General features: G+C 39.4%; 1 protein-coding gene across 2 annotated transcripts in view; it reads left to right on the forward strand.

The window, feature by feature from the left end:
• The window catches only part of PIGN (phosphatidylinositol glycan anchor biosynthesis class N), a 101,512-nt gene that overhangs the window by 37,419 nt on the left and 44,212 nt on the right, over window positions 1-19,881 (forward strand). For both annotated transcript variants that reach the window (XM_066246813.1, XM_066246815.1), the window contains exons 14-21: window positions 5,472-5,550; window positions 6,476-6,658; window positions 9,226-9,365; window positions 11,410-11,509; window positions 11,609-11,701; window positions 13,319-13,410; window positions 16,288-16,396; window positions 19,648-19,756. In XM_066246813.1, the coding sequence (XP_066102910.1) occupies window positions 5,472-5,550; window positions 6,476-6,658; window positions 9,226-9,365; window positions 11,410-11,509; window positions 11,609-11,701; window positions 13,319-13,410; window positions 16,288-16,396; window positions 19,648-19,756 (905 nt within the window). The remainder of the gene's footprint in view (window positions 1-5,471; window positions 5,551-6,475; window positions 6,659-9,225; window positions 9,366-11,409; window positions 11,510-11,608; window positions 11,702-13,318; window positions 13,411-16,287; window positions 16,397-19,647; window positions 19,757-19,881) is intronic.

Here is a 19,881-nt window from a genome sequence, read left to right on the forward strand (position 1 = left end):
AATACAACAATCTAGAAGAAATGGATAAATTCCTAGAACAATACAACCTTCCTAGTCTGAGTCATGAAGAAGCAGAAAGCCTAAACAGACCAATCAGCAGGGAGGAAATAGAAAAAAATATTAAAAACCTCCCCAAAAATAAAAGTCCAGGCCCAGACGGTTATACTAGTGAATTCTATCAAACATTCAAAGAAGACTTGCTTCCTGTTCTACTCAAAGTCTTCCAAAAAATTGAAGAAGAAGCAATACTTCCAAACACATTTTATGAGGCCAACATAACTCTCATACCAAAACCTGGCAAGGATGGCACAAAGAAAGAAAACTACAGACCAATATCTCTAATGAATACAGATGCTAAAATACTAAACAAAATACTGGCAAATCGAATACAACAACATATTAAAAAAATAATACATCATGATCAAGTGGGATTCATCCCAGAATCTCAAGGATGGTTCAACATATGTAATACAGTTAACGTAATACACCATATCAACAAAACAAAGAACAAAAACCACATGATCTTATCAATAGATGCAGAAAAGGCTTTCGATAAAATACAACACAATTTTATGTTTAAGACTCTCAACAAAATGGGTATAGAAGGAAAATATCTCAACATAATAAAGGCCATATATGATAAACCATCAGCCAACATCATATTAAATGGCGTAAAACTGAGGACTTTCCACCTTAAATCAGGAACACGACAGGGGTGTCCACTCTCTCCACTCTTATTTATCGTGGTGCTAGAAGTTCTGACCAGAGCAATCAGACAAGACAAAGAAATAAAAGGCATCCATATCGGAAAAGAAGAAGTAAAGGTATCACTTTTTGCTGATGATATCCTATACATCAAAAACCCAAAGGACTCCACAAAAAGATTACTAGAAACAATAAACCAATACAGTAAGGTCACAGGATACAAAATTAACATACAGAAGTCCATAGCCTTTCTATATGCCAACAATGAAATATTAGAAAATGAACTCAAAAAAATAATCCCCTTCACGATTGCAACAAAAAAAATAAAATACCTAGGAATAAACATAACAAAGAATGTAAAGGACCTATATAAAGAAAACTACAGGGCATTGCTAAGAGAAATAGAAAAAGACACAATGAGATGGAAAAATATTCCTTGTTCTTAGATAGGAAGAATAAATATAATCAAAATGGCCATATTACCCAAAGTAATATATAAATTTAATGCAATTCCCATCAAAATTTCTATGACATTTTTTAAAGAAATGGAACAAAAAATCATCAGATTTATATGGAACTATAAAAAACCCCGAATAGCCAAAGCAATCCTAAGGAAAAAGAATGAAGCTGGGGGCATTACAATACCTGACTTTAAACTATATTATAGGGCCACAATAATCAAAACTGCATGGTATTGGCAGAAAAATAGACACTCAGACCAATGGAACAGAATAGAAAGCCCAGAAATAAAACCACATATATATGGTCAAATAATCTTTGATAAAGGGGCCAACAACACACAACGGAGAAAAGAAAGCCTCTTCAACAAATGGTGTTGGGAAAACTGGAAAGCCACGTGCAAAAGAATGAAACTCGACTATAGCCTGTCCCCGTGTACTAAAATTAATTCAAAATGGATCAAAGACCTAAATATAAGATCTGAAACAATAAAGTACATAGAAGAAGACATAGGTACTAAACTCATGCATCTGGGTTTTAAAGAACATTTTATGAACTTGACTCCAATGGCAAGAGAAGTGAAGGCAAAGATAAATGAATGGGACTACATCAGAATTAAAAGTTTTTGCTCAGCAAGAGAAACTGATATCAAAATAAACAGACAGCCAACTAAATGGGAACTGATATTTTCAAACGACAGCTCAGATAAGGGCCTAATATCCAAAATTTACAAAGAACTCATAAAACTCAACAACAAACAAACAAACAATCCAATAAAAAAATGGGAAGAGGACATGAACAGACACTTCTCCCAGGAAGAAATACAAATGGCCAACAGACATATGAAAAGATGCTCAGCTTCATTAGTTATTAGAGAAATGCAGATCAAGACTACAATGAGATACCACCTCACCCCTGTTAGATTAGCTATTATCAACAAGACGGGTAATAACAAATGTTGGAGAGGTTGTGGAGAAAAAGGAACCCTCATACACTGTTGGTGGGAATGTAAAGTAGTACAACCACTATGGAGGAAAGTATGGTGGTTCCTCAAAAAACTGCAAATAGAACTACCTTATGACCCAGCAATCCCTCTACTGGGTATATACCCCAAAACCTCAGAATCATTGATACGTAAAGACACATGTAGCCCCATGTTCATAGCAGCACTGTTCACAGTGGCCAAGACATGGAAACAACCAAAAAGCCCTTCAATAGAAGATTGGATAAAGAAGATGTGGCACATATACACTATGGAATACTACTCAGCCATAAGAAATGATGACATTAGATCATTTATAGCAAAATGGTGGGATCTTGATAACATTATACGGAGTGAAATAAGTAAATCAGAAAAAAACAAGAACTACATGATTCCATACATTGGTGGAACATAAAAACGAGACTAAGAGACATGGACAAGAGTGTGGTGGTTACCAGGGGTGGGGGGAGGGAGGATGCAGGAGGGAGGGAGGGAGAGATTTAGGAGGAGGGGGAGGGGCACAGAGAAAACTAGATAGAGGGTGACAGAGGACAATCTGACTCTGGGCGAGGGGTATGCAACATAATTTAATGAGAAGATAACCTAGACATGTTTTCTTTGAATATATGTACCCTGAATTATTAATGTCATCCCATTAACATTAATAAAAATTTATAAAAAAAAATAAAAAAATAAATAAAGATGTTTGAATTCTATAAAAAAAAAGATTTATTTTGCACTTATTAGAAAACTAAAAAAAATTATAGGGGGGACAAGTTTTTAATAAGAATCTTTAATTTCATAACAATGTAGGTTTGTACAGAACAGAATGTGATGAATTCTAGACACATTCTGAATCTTTGATGAGTCCAATGGTTTATAAATAGGCCATTTAGGAAGAATGTAAATTAGTCTGATCCTGGTTTTTTTCCCTAAGTACTTCATATGTAATATAATGTAATATAATTAATTAGTATAACATAAATATTTCTCATGTAAAATGTTATTTCTCTCATTCCTTTTAGGACTTTAAAGTAATTTAGTTCCGGACCAGCTTTTTTTTTTTTTTTCCACTTTTTAATTTAATTTAGCAAATGATTAGGTGTGTATTATTCTCTTATTTCTCTTCCTTTTCCAGGCTGGCAATATTTGTCAGCATTTTAATCAATTAAGATTTATGGATTCATTTTATGTGCTTAGCACTTTGCTAAGTATTGTTGTGGATATTAATGGAAATAATTAATGGCCCACGTGGAGGTTAAAATTTAGTTGAAGAGAATTAAATTGCTCATTAGACCACGCTGAAGTGCTAATGGTGTGAGGTGAGATTTGGAGTGGACCATAAAGGTGATGAAGATTAGATTTTGGAAAGGGAAATGGGGAAGATCTTTGTGAACAAGAATGCAGATATGCATACAAGGTCGGTGATGAAGGAAGCATTTAACCATTGTATAGCTGAGCGTATACATTCGGGATAATGGGAAATTCAGTGGAATAGAGGATGGTCAAGAGTCCAGGAACTTTAGAATGGACAGTAGGAGTGGACAGTAAGGCGCTGATACTGATTTCATGTAACTTAGAAGATGCATTTGGTATGTTTGGAGGCTGCGTAGCAAGGGGAGGGAAATTAACTAGAAGTGTTTTCTCAGAATTTGGGAAATTCAACTTAAATATAGCCTTCAGAGAATTCCTGTGCCCTCCGGCCCACTAATGCCACTTCTAAGATTTATAGGAAAATATCCCAGAATGTGCGGAGTTTGAAGGACAGAGAACTGGGTCGTGGCCACATTTGGAAATAACTGTTCTTTCATATGGACGTTCTCCCCCCCCAGATTGCAGTGAATCCGGGGTGGTGACTGTTCCTGTAGTCTGAAACAGCGATGGGGTTCCCCTTAGTGGAGAGCTTGGGGAGCCCTGGGTGTAGGCACAGATTCTCAACTAGAGGCTATGGGAGAACCTGAGAGGGTTTGTAGATGAGCCTCTGGAGTCCATGAAGTTTCCAAAATTACATGTAAGCATTCAGTTAATGTGCATTTTCTAGACAGAGTTTCAGATTCTGAAAGAAGCCTGTGATCCCACCCAAATGAATGGCCTTGCTCGATTTACTTCCTATAAGTCTTGGTCTTCTCTCTTCAGAGACTGCTAGAACCAAATAGAGAGAAGACTAGTGTGATCCTATAATGTTGCACCATATGAAATTGCCAATATTTAATTTAGTAGTTTTTGACATAGAAATATATCAACTTTATATGATCTAACCTGATATATCCTTAAATAACATTTTTGTATTTTTTAAAAAATATAAAGGTATTCAGTTTAGGAGTATAGGTTTTAGTTAAGCAGTGAATGTTCAATTTTGTGTTTAAATATTTATTTCAGTAAGGTAATTGAGTTCTGCTTATATTTCCTTCGTTTCTACATTCCATAAACTTAATGTCTTTAGCTATAGATTTTTTTCAGTTTATGTAGTATTAGGAGTATTTCTCTTGTAGTAAAACAAGGACAGGGAAATGATGGGAAGAGAAATGAAAGATAGGGGGACCAAAAAAGGCATATGGTATAGAAGCAGCATGGCAAATAGGTTCCAAGTGTTTGCCGAGTTTGGTTGTTGGTTAGGCGCTGCCTGGGGCTCTTTGGTAGACAGTGCTCAGCCCACCAGACTCGGAGCACAGCGCACGGTGGCTGCCTTGTCCCGTCCTGCCCTGTCCTGTCCTGTCCTGTCCTGCCCTGCCCTGTCCTGTCCTGTCCTGTCCTGTCCTGCCCTGCCGCAGCCTGGAGTGCTGAGCGGAGGGACTCCTGGTGTCCTGCGCCGGGCCAGTCACCGTGCTCAGCCCGTCGGCATTTCCTTTTAGGCAGAGTTACAGTTCTTCAAAATGATGTACTTTATCTGACTATCAGAAGTGCAGTTTGGCAGTTGAAGCTCTGAGTCAAGAAAATCAAATTTAACTTTAAGCTATTTCTTGAAAGAATTCAGATAACCAGCAGTAATACAATTGAGCTTGAGGTTAATCTTTTTTCTCTCAATTTTTACTATCCTTTAATTTTCAATTAAGGAAAAAAATATATATATACATATAACTGAAATGAGGAAGCATTTTATTTTTCCCCATTAATTTTTGAGAGAGAGAGATAAGCATCAACTCATTGTACTGCTTTGTTATTCCATTTAGTTGTGTCCTCATTGATTGCTTCTCATATGTGACCTACCCCGGATCAAACCTGTGACCTCCGTGCACTGGGACGATGCCTTATCCACTGAGCCACCCAGGTAGGGCCAAAATGAGGAAACATTTTAAACCTAACATTTTCCTTTTTTCTTTTGTAGGTTGCTTTCCGATTCCAAACAGTTTGACATTTTAAGAAGAGCAAGATCTTATATCAAACAGAGGCAGTACGATGAAGCGGTAAGTGTACAGGCCTCGTGTGTATAAACAGCTTATCGCCATTTCGGGTGGGGCGGAAGGACAAGGTGTGGCAGTGGAGAGAAGGTGGGCAGGCCGGGAGCTCTCCGGAACCCTCCAGGAAGGGTGGGTTTTCCTGCGTAGCTGCTATCGCCAGGTACACACTTCTCCTGTTTCAGGTGGGGGTGTGGGCAGGTGTCTTTGAGTTAGCATGGGGAATGAACAGATGCTATTCTCTATAATGAAAAGGTATGATCCAGGTTTCTGTCCCCTACTTATGCACAGTGTTTAGATTGTGATATGTTTGTCCACTTGGATTTATCAACACAGTCTCAGGAGTCTGCTGATTCCTGTGGAAGCCTTGACTTTCTCCGGCTCCTGCCCCACTTTGCTTTTCATACTTTCCTCACTGTTACGTGGCCATATCATTTTAAGTAGGAAAAAATTCTATGTTTAGTTTCTAAAACTGCCTAAGCTCTAATGCTTATTTTTGTCATGGTTTTAAAATGATAAGGTATTCCCCTCTGAAATACTAACCTATTTTGATGATGCATTATAACCAATTTGGGTATTCTGATGTGAGAAAGTCAGAAATGATTTTCATGTTGGCATTTCCATTATTTGAGACCAATATTAGAGAGCCTTTATTTTTCTTTAATATGTCATCTGAAGATAATTTTTACAAAATGAATCATTTTGAATCACTGCACATATCATAGTTTACATTTAAGATGCCCTTTATTATCAAGATTTAAAAATTCGTTTTATTCAGTAATTTTTCTTGTACTTCATAAGAAGATCCTAGAACAATTAAAATCTGTTTTTGATACATCATCTACAGTTAGTCTAATTTTAATAATATTTCTTCCTTTGAAGTTTGGGTTTCTTATTCATTCCATGTGGCAAGTTACATTTTCTTTCTCCCTAGGTTCTCCTTTGCAAGGAGCTGATTCATCTCGCGTTGGAAGGACTGTCCTATTACCACACTTATGACCGATTCTTTTTGGGCACCAGTGTTCTGCTCGGTTTTGTGGGATGGTTATCTTATGTTTCTTTGTTGATCATCAAGTCTCACTCCAGCCTCACCAGAGGTGTCAGTAAAGAAGTGAAGGTATGTTTAGAGAATCTTATGAAGATTTAGATGATGGTGTTAAGTCACTAAGACTGAGAAAAGTAATTGAATCAGCTCAACTCTGATTAATTTATACATTGTGCAAGTTGTGCTAAACTAACATTCGTTTGCTTTTGTCGTCTTGGGTCTTTATTTCTCGGTTATCTTTCTTTGGTTGAAAGGGTGTGTTATTAATAATGGCTCCCTATGTTAACAGGACTATAAAGATAGCTGTATAATTTAAATTCTCCTATGGTATTAACTGTTAATTTTCTGGGTTTTAAAAAATAGTTATTTAGCATGTAATAATTATTCTATAACTAGTACTGGTGTTCAGAAAAGCACTTCAAAGCAGTATATTTACCTGGATATGATAGTAAAAGTTTAGGAGCTGGATAGCAATAAAATCACTTACTCGGAGTGTCCCCTTTTTAAAATGTGCTTCTGTTTCCCAAAATGCCCTGATCCCTCTTCAGCAATTTGGCAATCTGGTTAAGTGACAGATCTGTGTGGGTCTGAAGGCAGGCTCAGGAGCCAATAGTCTGTGGCGTTCACTGCGGGGGGGCCCGAGTGCACTCAGGAGCTACGGAGACGGCAGCCAGGCACATATAAGTGTGCTGCACGCCGCTGGGCGCAGGGAGGCTTCCCAGGGGACGTTACTGCCCAAGTGGGATTCAGAGGGTGAGCAGGTAGCCCAGAGGGGAAAGGCAAGAGGGTGTGCAGGGACAGCAGCGTGTGCGGCCGGTAGTGGGCTAGCTTGGCTTCTTGGGAGAGTTGGGGTCTCTGCTAGGGCTGCATGTCGCCGATCTCCAGGTGAGTAAAGATGACCTTGCAACGAGTACAAGTTCCTTGCTCCGTCACCGGATGAGGAAACGGCTTTAGACCCGCTGAATGGCTTAGTCAAATTGCTAGGCAAATAGAATAGCAACACTGATTTAGATTTAGGTCTGACTCCAACGTTCATGGCACTTCTGCCTGACAGTGACCCCAGCTTATGCAGGTGGCCTCTCACTTGTTGCTGTTACAGGCAAGTCTATAGTGATAGTCTCTTTTCTTTAAACATAACTTGCCACCCTCCTCTCAATTGAACTCTACATGTGACTTTTGTGTCCTCCTCTTTGCATTTGCCAGTTCAGATGTCTTTTGCTTTAGAACTGTCCTTATTTGCTACATGTCTTTGCCTTCTTACTTAGCAAAATACTAAAATATTAACCCCTTAAGTCAAGTCCCATAATTCATTCTCTACCTGTATGGTTTAAACCCCTTGCAAACAATCCCAGAGTGTGCAACTTAACCCATGGTTTGTTGGTGGAAGGGGTGATTACGGTGTACACAGCATGGCTTACCCCCATCAGGTGTCTTTGAGGGTCGGGGACAGGAGGCAGGAATCAGTTCATGATGAAGGAGAAAATGTCCCCTATGCTTGTTATTTCAAATCCTTTTGATTTTTACTTCAGCTGAACCAAATTCTGTACGATTTAATTTCCTACAGGTAGATGCCATTTGTAATGTCTATTACACTATTTACCAAAGGTTCAGATAATTATTTTATGTTGTTCTGATTCTAGACAATCCCTCCAGTGTTTTTAAGGTGCTCTTTTAAACTTCTTTTTTAAAAAAAATTTTACTATTCTCAAAATGATGTGAGACAGGTCCCAACTCTTTTACTGAATCCTGGCATCAGTCACCAGCTTTCGATACCTTGCCTGTCCACATGGACCTGAAATTCATCCCTTGTCCTACCCCTTTGCTGTGGGGCCTCCGGGGCCAGCTCCCATCTCTCCATTTCCAGTGCTATTTACTGATAGGTTTTTGTAGCAACTGCTGGGACTGATGTGGAGAAGAGAGGAAAGAAGAAAAATAAAGGTGAATTTAGTAAGCAATAGTAACATTGCAGTAATAATTTTATTAAGCTCTTTACATAATCTTATTTAAGCACTACCAACCTTGACAAGCAGATATGGAATTATTGTTCCCATTTTACAGAAGGAGTGAAATTACCTCTAGAAAAGTTTTGCACTTGGTTCATACTCACTGTCATACAGTGAGCCAGTGACACACCCGCAGGCCACCCCTGGGGACTGAGGTTGGGAAGGGAGCAGTGACTGAGTGAGCCCACTGTAATGGGCAGCGAGGAGAGGCGTGGGCAGCATGTCAAGTTGGAGTTTGAATAGATGGGAGCATTGTTCCAAATGAAGATTAGGTCCCACAGTTTATTGTGGATTAAATGGGCTTCTGTGAACTAGTCACAGAACTCAATCAACATTTGTTCAATTATTACTAAGGAGAAATGTGTTCCAAGTTCTGAGCACCTTACTCGCAAGCACACATTAGGAACATAGTCACTTTTAAATTGAGAATCGCCTTATTGCGACCCTCTCGTGCTGTCCAGCTTTTTCTCCTGTACTGTGCTTCTCTAGTGACAGATTTTTAAAATGCGTTTCTTAGGTTAATCCTCTAGTTATAGAACCATTGGAAGAAATAATTTTCTTCATTTTATAAAATCTCTTGAAAGCCTATCAATTAACATGAGTTGGAAGTATTTCAATGTTTCATTTGATTTTCAGAAACCAAGCCATCTCCTGCCATGTGGTTTTGTGGCTGTTGGCATTTTAATAGCATTTTTCCTGCTGATTCAAGCCTGTCCCTGGACGTACTACGTGTATTGTCTGTTGCCACTGCCTATATGGTATGCCGTTCTAAGAGAGTAAGTAATGTGCCTGGCTGCCTTGTCTTTTACTTCACTGGTAAACCTGTATTTAAAGTGATTTGATTCCTGAAGCCTAAGTCATCAGTGGTATTTATAATACCCTCTAGTCCCCAGACCATCTCACGCCATTTACAACAGCATCAATGTCACATGTAAGTGTCCTGTGTGTTTTACCTACCTTCCTTTTCTGACTTCATCTTGATTGCCTTAGGGAAGCACTGACCTTGTTTTCTTCTTTATGTGTCTTTTATAAGAAAAATCTGGGGTAAAAATAAAATAATTAATGTTGATTGGACTATGCCAGGAGTAACTCCCATTTTGAACTTACCTCATTATCTCAGTGTCTAGTGTCTCTTCCCGTGTCACAAAGAAATTTGCACTTTTTTTTCCTGTACAGTTTTGTCCCTCCTTTCCTAGCTATTATGTAAACCTAGATAAATGAAACTTTGTAATTAAATCAAGTCTACTAATGCATGCACACAAGATTAGCGGGTGTCATTCACACTTGCTGTGGTTCTGCCTTTAAGAACCACCTGGCAAGTTGTACTTAAATGAGGTATTACCATTGTAAAAACATCAGAGCTACAGACCTCAGGTGAGCTTTAAGCACTTTAAAATAAGACCACTACTGTGTCAAGTTGGTTCACATTCACAGGCAGCAAAGGTCAAGTTGTGGATCTTGTTGATTTATGTATTTGTTCATATATATAATCTAGAATCTAAACTTAGTCTTGGGCATGTAAGCATCCTCTGAGCAAGCCAGACCCTGCAAGCCGACCAAGAAATGAGAGCCCAAAGTGAAGGTGCTTTCAGGGTGGGCCAGCAGTCTGTCCCAACACAGTGTGTATTCTTGTTCTAATTTTTGTTATCTCCAGCTTTGACCACCTCTTCCATCCTTTAAAACTGTTTAGTATTCAAAATAGTAAAATGTTAAAAGTGTCAAAAATAAAAATTAAGAAGTTTAAAATGTCAGCATTTTAAAATATAAGGCAGAATGGCACAGACAAGAGAACACACTGTTACCCTTCATTTGAAAGGAATGCGGTTGCTGGGTATACATATTTAACTCAGATTTCTTTCTAGTGTCATTTACTCTGTTTTAAAATTTTTAGAATGAAAGGTTTTGTTCTTGCAGAAAATTCTATTGCAGAGCCCCTTGAGAATAAAACCTTTCATTCTAAAAATTTTTAAACAGAGTAATGACACTGGAAAGAAACCGTCTCCTATTTCTCTCTGCTTATCCACTATCAAGAACAAAGGAAACATTCTTCTTTGGTGTTAGCTTTTTTTCCTACTTGGCACCTTAATAGTTTTGATAACATTATGTAGCCATTGTTTTAAATTGGAAAAAAGGTCATAAATCAAATGATACTAACATTTTATAATTACCTACTTAATAATGCACTACAAGTGCTAAAAATTTTTTCCGGTAATTTAAAAAGTACTCAAGTATGTAATACATTTTAAATGGTTATGAGTTCATATTTAATTATAATTACTGTATAATTAGTGACATCTTAAACTGGGTTTGAAAAAAGGTTATTTAGCTCAGTAAAAAAGTGCAATTAAGCTATACTTTACCTAGATGAGGAAAACCTACCTTTATTTTTTTAACAGTTGAGATTTCAATATAAGATTAACCTTGGTGAATCAAAAATTGTTTTTCAGGTTTTATTCATTTGGGTTTACCGTTTTTTATTTCTGATTTATCTGTAACTATATAAAGATGGGTATGGTTAAATTAAGATCAAACAAGACTCATTTATTATCATTTTTTGAAAAAGCAGATATTTGATTATGACAAGTTAATTCTGAAATTGTATTTATTTTCCTAAAATACTTCTAGGTTTCAGGAAAAGATTTAGGTCAGCAAAGCCATTGGAACTTAGCGATTCACTTGGTTTTTAAGTAATCTATGAATTGAAAATTTTTGATCTGTAGCTTTGCACAGAGTTTTTATTCTTTACTATAGTATATATGGCCTAATTTTTAAATTCAATCTAGAACGTAAATAATCTTTTTATAAATAATCTTGCAACAGATACCAAGTTATTCAAGACCTTGTCACATCACTGTTGACCTTTCCCTGGAGGCGTTTGGTTGGATGCCTGTTGGCTTGCGTCCTGGGCATTGAAGTCCTAGTAAGTAGTCGACCACTTGACACCGTGCCGTCTCTTTCATGTGTATGTACGCCTTTTCAGTGACCTCAGCTCTTGTTTCTCCTCTGCAATGCACGATAGGTTCTCAGTTTTTTCTACCGCCACATGCTGACTGCCGGACTGGTTATGATGGCTGGCTGGCCGTTGACCACTGAGCTGTGGACTCGGGCGAAGGTATAAGTCCCCATTTTGACATTGGACAGTCTAGTAGCTACTTTGTTTTGATATGTGTTTAACTTGGGGAACTGTGGATTTTAAAGGAGAGGGTGGAGATGTCCTTACCTAAAGCGTCTGGTCGTTTGATGGGAAAACTGAGGTTGCTTTACTGGTTCAGTGATTTACATAGACTCTCCTACCAGAATGAAACTGTCCTGTCCAGGGGAAACGCTCCAGAATCAGAGCCTCCGTGTTGTCCTCTGAGCACCTGCTGGATGGCTATGGCCTCTGGTGTTGGAGCGGTGGGCCACCTAGAGCCCTGGCAGTGGTGGAGGGCCACACCCTGAGCTCAGACCAGAGCAGTCACCTCCCCTGGGTCCTGAGCCACCCCAAGCCCAGAGCAGTCACCTCCCACCCAGCCCTGAGCCACCCCGACCTCAGAGCAGTCACCTCCCACCCGGCCCTGAGCGACCCCGACCTCAGAGCAGAGAGGTCACCTCCCGTGGGTCCTGAGCCACCCTGTTCTCAGAGCTGAGAGGTCACCTCCCACGGGTCCTGAGCCACCCCGACCTCAGAGCAGAGAGGTCACCTCCCAAGGGCCTGAGCCACCCTGTTCTCAGAGCAGAGTAGTCACCTCCCGTGGTTCCTGAGTCCCCCCTCCCCCACCTCAGAGCAGAGAGGTCACCTCCCGTGGTTCCTGAGTCCCCCCCTCCCCCACCTCAGAATAGAGAGGTCACCTCCCGTGGTTCCTGAGTCCCCCCCTCCCTACCTCAGAGCAGAGAGGTCACCTCCCGTGGTTCCTGAGTCCCCCCCTCCCCACCTCAGAACAGAGAGGTCACCTCCTGAAGGTCCTGAGTCCCCCTCCCCCACCTCAGAGCAGAGAGGTCACCTCCCGCCCAGCCCTGAGCCACCTGCATTTTTGTTTTTGTTTTTGTTTTTTTCTAGAGAAGTATATATCTATGATAGATTATTTTTTAATGTAATTACTCCTGATTTTCCCTTCAACTAGGTAGGGAATTACAGTATGCTGCTATGAGAAATGTGCTCCTGTTTCCATTTTGATACTTTTTGATAGAGGTAGCAAGGAGGTATAAGTACCTTCTTTCCACCTAGGAGAACTTGTAAAATTCCTCAGTGGGGTTATTGATCTCTTTTGTCTTAATGTAATTACAAAAGTTGTTCTTGCTAATTTCCCTCCTGGGCTCAATCGTTTGATTATGCTTGCAGACCAGATTGCTTATAGATCTAATCAATATACCGGGTAACATCAATTACTGAATTGACTGAAGCACTTGCTTTGAAATACTAGGCCCAGGTTAAAATCCTGGCTGTTTCATGTACTGGTCACAGAAGGATGCTCTTTATACTTCAGCATCTCTGAGCTCGGTTTCCTCATCTGAAACTTGGTGAATAATATCACCTCCCTCCCAGGTTATTGTGAGAATTAAATGAGATAATACTCATTATACTTAATATGCTACCTGCTCCATACCGATCCTTCACATATAGTAACTCCATTGCTTTTTCAAGTAAGCAGACACAAGGCTTTGCATTTTCTGTTTGTTCACAGCCATGCAGCCTGTGGAACGCCGATAAAGCTTTCTATATTTGTCTAAAGATAACTTTGTTTTTTAGAGACTCTCGCTGAGTTGGACTTCCTTCTGCTTGCTCCTGGCAGTGTTCCCACTGATGCCTGTGGTAGGACGGAAGCCAGATCTCTTTCTAGTGTATGAACATTTTCATTCATTTTCTGTTCTGTACAATTATTTTTCTCAGTCAGCTCTCTGAAATATGAACCTAATCTTAATCATGAATTTAAAATCACGTGGACGAACTAGAAGTTAAAACAGTAATATCAGACCATTAGTCATAATTTTGGCCCAGGCTCTGGGAGGCGCTAGAGCTCCCTGCGCTGCCTCTGGCCTTCACAAGAATGACATTGTGCCCAACAACGATCACTTGCGTGCCTCCTCCCAGCCCCACCCCCCAAGAAGTGCAGAAGTTTCTGGGTCTTGTGTATTGGGGAATCTTTCGTATTGAAAGAAGTTCTGTTTTCAAAACAAAAAGGTTTAGAAATTGATGTGATCTCTGTCCTTGCCTTCGAGCATGTCCATACTTTAAGGCTTAGAAAAACGAGATTCCTGTTCTAATCTGAATGTAATAAAGATCTTCATGGAAGGAAAGTCTCTATATACCTTGATGATTGTCCCACGTTTAATCACTTTTTGAGAAAATTCTGTATACTTTCCTTGAATTCTTCATGCTATTATATTTCTTTATTTCTTCTTTATATATCCCAAGTAAATCTGTAAAGTAATTGTTACCTTTGCTTTTAACTTTACTTTTAAATTATTATCAAGTAATCTACTGACTGTGTGTGTGTGCTTGGTGAGCTAAATGATCATTATTTCATGTAACATTTCCTGTCTTATTTTCTCATTATGTAATCACCTTTGTTACTTCCTTTAGGGCTATGTATAAGCAATTGTATTAGCATTTTATTCTAATCTTTAATAGGTGAGGGTTTGTCTTTTTTAATTGAAGGAAGATTAGATAAATATTTTAAAAGTGTGTGTTAATTTAAAATTATGTATGATTTATAAGTTAACACAGTGGTCCCCAACCCCCGGGCCACGGACCGGTACCGGTCCATGGGCCATTTGGTATGGGTCCTCAGAGAAAGAATAAATAACTTACATTATTTCCATTTTATTTATATTTAAGTCTAAACGATGTTTTATTTTTTAAAAATGACCAGATTCCCTGTTACATCCGTCTAAGACTCACTCTTGACGCTTGTCTCAGTCATGTGATACATTTATCTGTCCCACCATAAAGGCCGATCCGTGAAAATATTTTCTGACATTAAACCAGTCCGTGGCCCAAAAAAGGTTGGGGACCACTGAGTGAACACATTAACTTCTGTGAGAATGCCAATATGGAATAGATCAGGAATCCCCAGTATTCTAGGGGGTCGATTTATTAGCTGAGCCCAAAATCATTTTATTGAGTTCTAAGACCATACTCACTAAGGCATACTTTATTAGTGTTACTAAGTAAAAACCTTTTGCAGCTGTCATAAACTACAAATCATGTGTGAGAAGATGAATTCAAACTTTCATTGATTTCTTGCTTCCTACAGCTCTGTGGGCTCTTCGTTGTCTCTGACGCCCTTTGCCTCCTTTGTCTGTCTCTGCCTGTCTGCCTTGCTCAGGAGAGCAGATCTGATCATAGGCTAAAAGCAAAAGAAATCGTGTTAAGTGGTCTTTATTAAAATGTGCCACTTGCGTATTCTAGCACAGATGATTTGAGGTAGTTAAAACACTAGAGAAGTCTAATTTGTATATTTAAAGACTTGTTTCCCTCTATACTTCTTAAATTCCTCAATGATTTAGTTTGAGTTGGTTTCCTTGTATTTATATTTGCAACTTCTTTCGACTCTTGGTTCACAGAGAAGTTTCTACTCTCCATTGGATCTCACACCAACTCCCTTCTTTAGCAAGTTAAATAATAGATAGGTACATGAAATGTATAAGGATAAAATTAAAGAAAAAGCAAAAATGTATACAACACAGCTATAATATCCCTGTTACTCCATTTGCCTACAGTGAAAGCATATTTGCCCATGAATTAGAATATCGAATTAATTTTTAAAAAGGGGGGGAGGAAAAGCAAAGACAAAGTATCTTGATAATACATAGCTGTTTCTCCTGAGTTCTAATGGTAATTCGTGTTGAACATATTACTGCATTTTCCCCTGTGATTCTCGAAGAGACTATTAGATGAATCCAAACAAAATCAAAATGGAACCAGCACTCTCCTGGGCTCCTGCTCCGTGTTCTCGCGGGCATGGCCTTCTGCTCACTAGGACTCCTCTCAGACCGAACCCTTTCCTCTGGGCCTCGCTAGATTGCTGTGTTCCACACACTTTCAGCATAACTGCACTGGGCCTCTGTTACTTAGATAGTTAGAAGGTGAGAAATAGAACTCAAGACTAGTGCCCCGTTTCCTTGATATTTATTCAACTACAGGACCATACTATTTACATGGTGTCCTTGAAAAAATATAATTTGTTTTTGGATTACTGTACCAATGTGTCACCTGCATGCTGCCCTTGTGAGCACTGTCCTAGCCTTCCTTTAGCCAGGGATAGCTGAGGAGAACAACAAGGTCATGGAGAAAAGAGCAGTCTGTCCTGCCTGGGATAGTATGACTTAGAAATGCAGGTCCTCTGTATGAGTAAGTGCTCATCGTTAAGAACGTATGTTTTAAATACTGTTTAGCTTTTATATTGTTTTCTATAAATATGTCCAAGTCAGAGTAAGAAATATGGTAGTTGGTATGCATAAAAGTTTTAAAAGTCAAATTATAAAAATAAGATAAAAATACTTAAAATGTATTAGAAGCTACAAATAAGCCCATGCCTATATCTTTATCCTAAGATTTTTATTCCTGTTATACCTGTGTATCCATTTTCTACTTCATCTTGAGTAAACCAGATGACTGAGAGGTTCTTTGTTAGAATGGAATGCCTAGTATTTTCGTATGTTGTGTGTTCAGTAAGCATCTTAATATTTGAAATTGTGAATTATGTTTTCAAACAGAATGGGTGCAGGCATGCTGGTCCTTCTGCTGTCCCTGTTTGTTGTGACAGCTCTCAAAGAAAGAAAAGACAGTTTTGTAAATGAGAAGCTATTGTTACATCTATTACAGGTTAGTTACAGATTGTCAACACTCTTATACTAATGATGTACCACAATGTATCTTACGATTGTACTGAATGACATTGTTCTTAAGATGTCATCATGTTTAAATTACCCAATACCTACTAGTTAAGAAGAGGACTTTCTATTTAAGATATCATATGGAACTATATTCTCTAAAAGGTATGAAATAGCAAAAAGGTCAACAGAAGGCAGCTCAGAAATGCCTGGAGAGCAGAAGTTCAGGAGGCATGAGAGGCATGTGCACTGATCAAAAAGTTGAGCTGAAAAAGCTTCCTCTACCTGAAATTCTGCGTCATACTTATTTGGGTCAGGAAGAAGTATGCTTCTTGAAGTGAAGGCAGCCTCCGAGTATACTGATATGAAGAATAGCCAATTTAAGGCTTCATACATCCTAGGAGAAAAGAAACTTCACCTTGGTTGATGGCTTTGGTGTTTTAAAGAACTGTGAACTTGATGTTTCAAAATTCTAGTTATACTACGTGTGTGATTTTCCATAATAGAACTTTAGTCTGTTTATTTATTTATTTATTTATTTTATTAATTGAATATATTGGGTTTAGTCTGTTTTTAGTTTTTGTTTTTAATCTGTAGAGATAATATCTAATAGAATTAGAGGTATGTCATATTCTGTAAAATGCTAGCATTTTTGGAGATAATAGTGAAAACTACATTTTTTTTCTTCTTTAAAAAATTTATTGATTTTAGTCTGATCTGTGGTTGTACGGTGAATAAAGTGTCAACCTGGAATGCTGAGGTCACTGGTTTGAAACTCTGGGCTTACCCAGTCAAGGCACATATGGGAGTTGATGCTTCCTGCTTCTCCTCCCTTCTTTCTCTTTCTTTCTCCCCTCTGTAAAATGAATAAAGTCTTTAAAAAAAAAATTTTTTTTTTGTACTGTTCTGAAGCTAGAAACGGGGAGAGACAGTCAGACAGACTCCCGCATGCCCCCGACCGGGATCCACCCGGCACGCCCACTATGGGGCGATGCTCTGCCCCTCCGGGGCATCGCTCTGTCGCAACCAGAGCCACTCCAGCGCCTGGGGCAGAGGCCAAGGAGCCATCCCCAGCGCCCAGGCCATCTTTGCTCCAATGGAGCCTCGCTGCGGGAGGGGAAGAGAGAGACAGAGAGGAAGGAGATGGGGAGGGGTGGAGAAGCAGATGGGCGCTTCTCCTGTGTGCCCTGGCCAGAAATCGAACCCGGGACTTCTGCGTGCCAGGCTGACGCTCTACCACTGAGCCAACCAGCCAGGGCCAAAAATTTTTTTAATTAAAATTTATTGATTTTAGAGAGAGGAGAGGAGAGAGACAGACAGAAACATCAGTCTTTTCCTGTCTGTGCCCTGACCAGGGATCAATCCTGCAACCTTTGTGTTTTGGGACAACACTCTAACCAACCGAGCTATCTGGCCAGGCCCATTTCTTTCTTTTAAACAATAAAAAAATAAAAATTAAACTACATCTAGAACACTGACCAAAAAGACTTTTATAAGTCTTCTCAAAAATTTACTTAGAATAAAACTGGGATAATAGCAACTATTTCCAAGAACACTCTGAAATAAGTATATGCAACACTTAAGAGCTGTCATTCTTAAACAATAGAGAGCATATTAGAAGAGAAATAGTTTTTCAAGGACCCTATCAAGGCATTGGAGTGTACAGTATTTTTCATTTTAGACAGTACACTGACTGGCTTTGCACTAATGCCCGTCATAAGTGACAAAATCCACCTGTAATAATGAGTACTTTAACAGAAATGAATGTTTCTGAATCTCACTCTATGGGAGCAAGGAATATTATGTGGAAATCTTTATGAACTTTGCTAGAAATACCCCTATGTATGAGGTAAATCTGTTACAGAATTTTTCTTTATATTAACTTTATTAATTTACATCAATTTCTGTACTGTGCACCATATTTTTCATTGATTTCCAACATATGTATCATTTTGCATTGTGGCATTTATGAAATGAAAATGTGGCTTACTATTGAAAGGATTCTAAGATTGTGTCATTTTTTTATTGACACTTTTTTTATTGATAGCATTTTTTTTCCTTCTTAATTTACTGAGAATAAAAGAGTAAATTAAACATGTCCCTAGGATTTGGTGGTGAGGTTGCTAATCTGATCTTTAAGAGAGTTTACTTTGCCCACAATCATAACTTAGCTCATTTTTTTTCTTTTTTCTTTTTTTGTATTTTTCTGAAGTGAGAAGTGGGGAAGCAGAGAGACAGACTCCCGCATGTGCCCGACCGGGATCCACCCGGCATGCCCCTGAGGAGGCGATGCTCTGCCCATCTGGGGAGTTGCTCCACTGCAACTGGAGCCATTCTGGCACCTGAGGTGGAGGCCATGGAGCCATCTCAGTGCCTGGGCCAACTTTGCTCCAATGGAAGCAATGGAGGGGAAGAGAAAGATAGAAAAGAGAGGGGGAAGGGTGGAGAAGCAGATGGGCGCTTCTCCTGTGTGCCCTGGCTGGGAATCCAACCCAGGACTTGCACACGCCGGTCTGACGCTCTACCGCTGAGCCAACCGGCCAGGGCCTTTTGCTCATTTCTTAAAGTGGCAATTAATCCACCAGTTCAGGGCCCAGCAAACATTTCTCTTAAGAACCAGATTGTAAATATTCTGGGCTCTAGGGCCATATAGAGCCTGCTGTGAATTCTCTTCTGTACCACTGCAGTGCAGAGAGAGCTATAGACCTCATGGAAATGAACGGGAGTGACTGTGATCCAATAAAACAGTATTTCTAAAAACAGGCCCCCGGCCTATAAGCTGCGGTTCACCAACCTGTTCATTTACACTGCTGGTACTCCCAATGCCGAGTGCAGGCTCAGGCCACGCACACATGCTGAATGAACAGTGGGCATGGCTGTGGGTGCCACTGGGGGTGGCGGAGGACACTCAGCCACGTGTGCTACACTCTGTACCTTCACCCTCCACATCTCCATGACTCAGGACAGCTTCCCGGGTAATAATGAATATTTCTAGGCAGAAACAGTGGGGTAGCTTATGCCAAAATACTCTGGAAAGTGTTAAGTGCCTCATCTCGTGCTTGTGAAGGATGACCTTTGCCAAGTGTCAGAGTCCTAATGCAGCCTTGGCCACTGGGGCTGAGCGGGTCCAGTTTCAGTGGCGTTTTGTCAGATTCCAGTTGTTCAAGCCCTTTCTGAAGTGTCTTACAGAAATTAGTCTCTCCCTGCCTTCTCTTTATTTGCGTGTTTTGCGTTTGTTTTCAGATGCTGAGCATGGTGCTTTCCATGTGTGTTGTGTACAGTACCCATAATAGTCTGCTTCGGAAACAGGGACTACCCCTTACTAATCAGATTGTCAGCTGGGCAGTACTAGGTAAGCGGTCAATCAAACGAAATGACGTAACTTTACATCAAGTCATAGTATAAAATTATTCATTTACATCTAGATAATAATTTTGTTATAGGAAAATAATAATAACCAGCTGTTACTTCTGTGTC

Source organism: Saccopteryx bilineata, chromosome 11 (assembly GCF_036850765.1).
Source record: "Saccopteryx bilineata isolate mSacBil1 chromosome 11, mSacBil1_pri_phased_curated, whole genome shotgun sequence".
NCBI classification, from domain to species: domain Eukaryota; kingdom Metazoa; phylum Chordata; class Mammalia; order Chiroptera; family Emballonuridae; genus Saccopteryx; species Saccopteryx bilineata.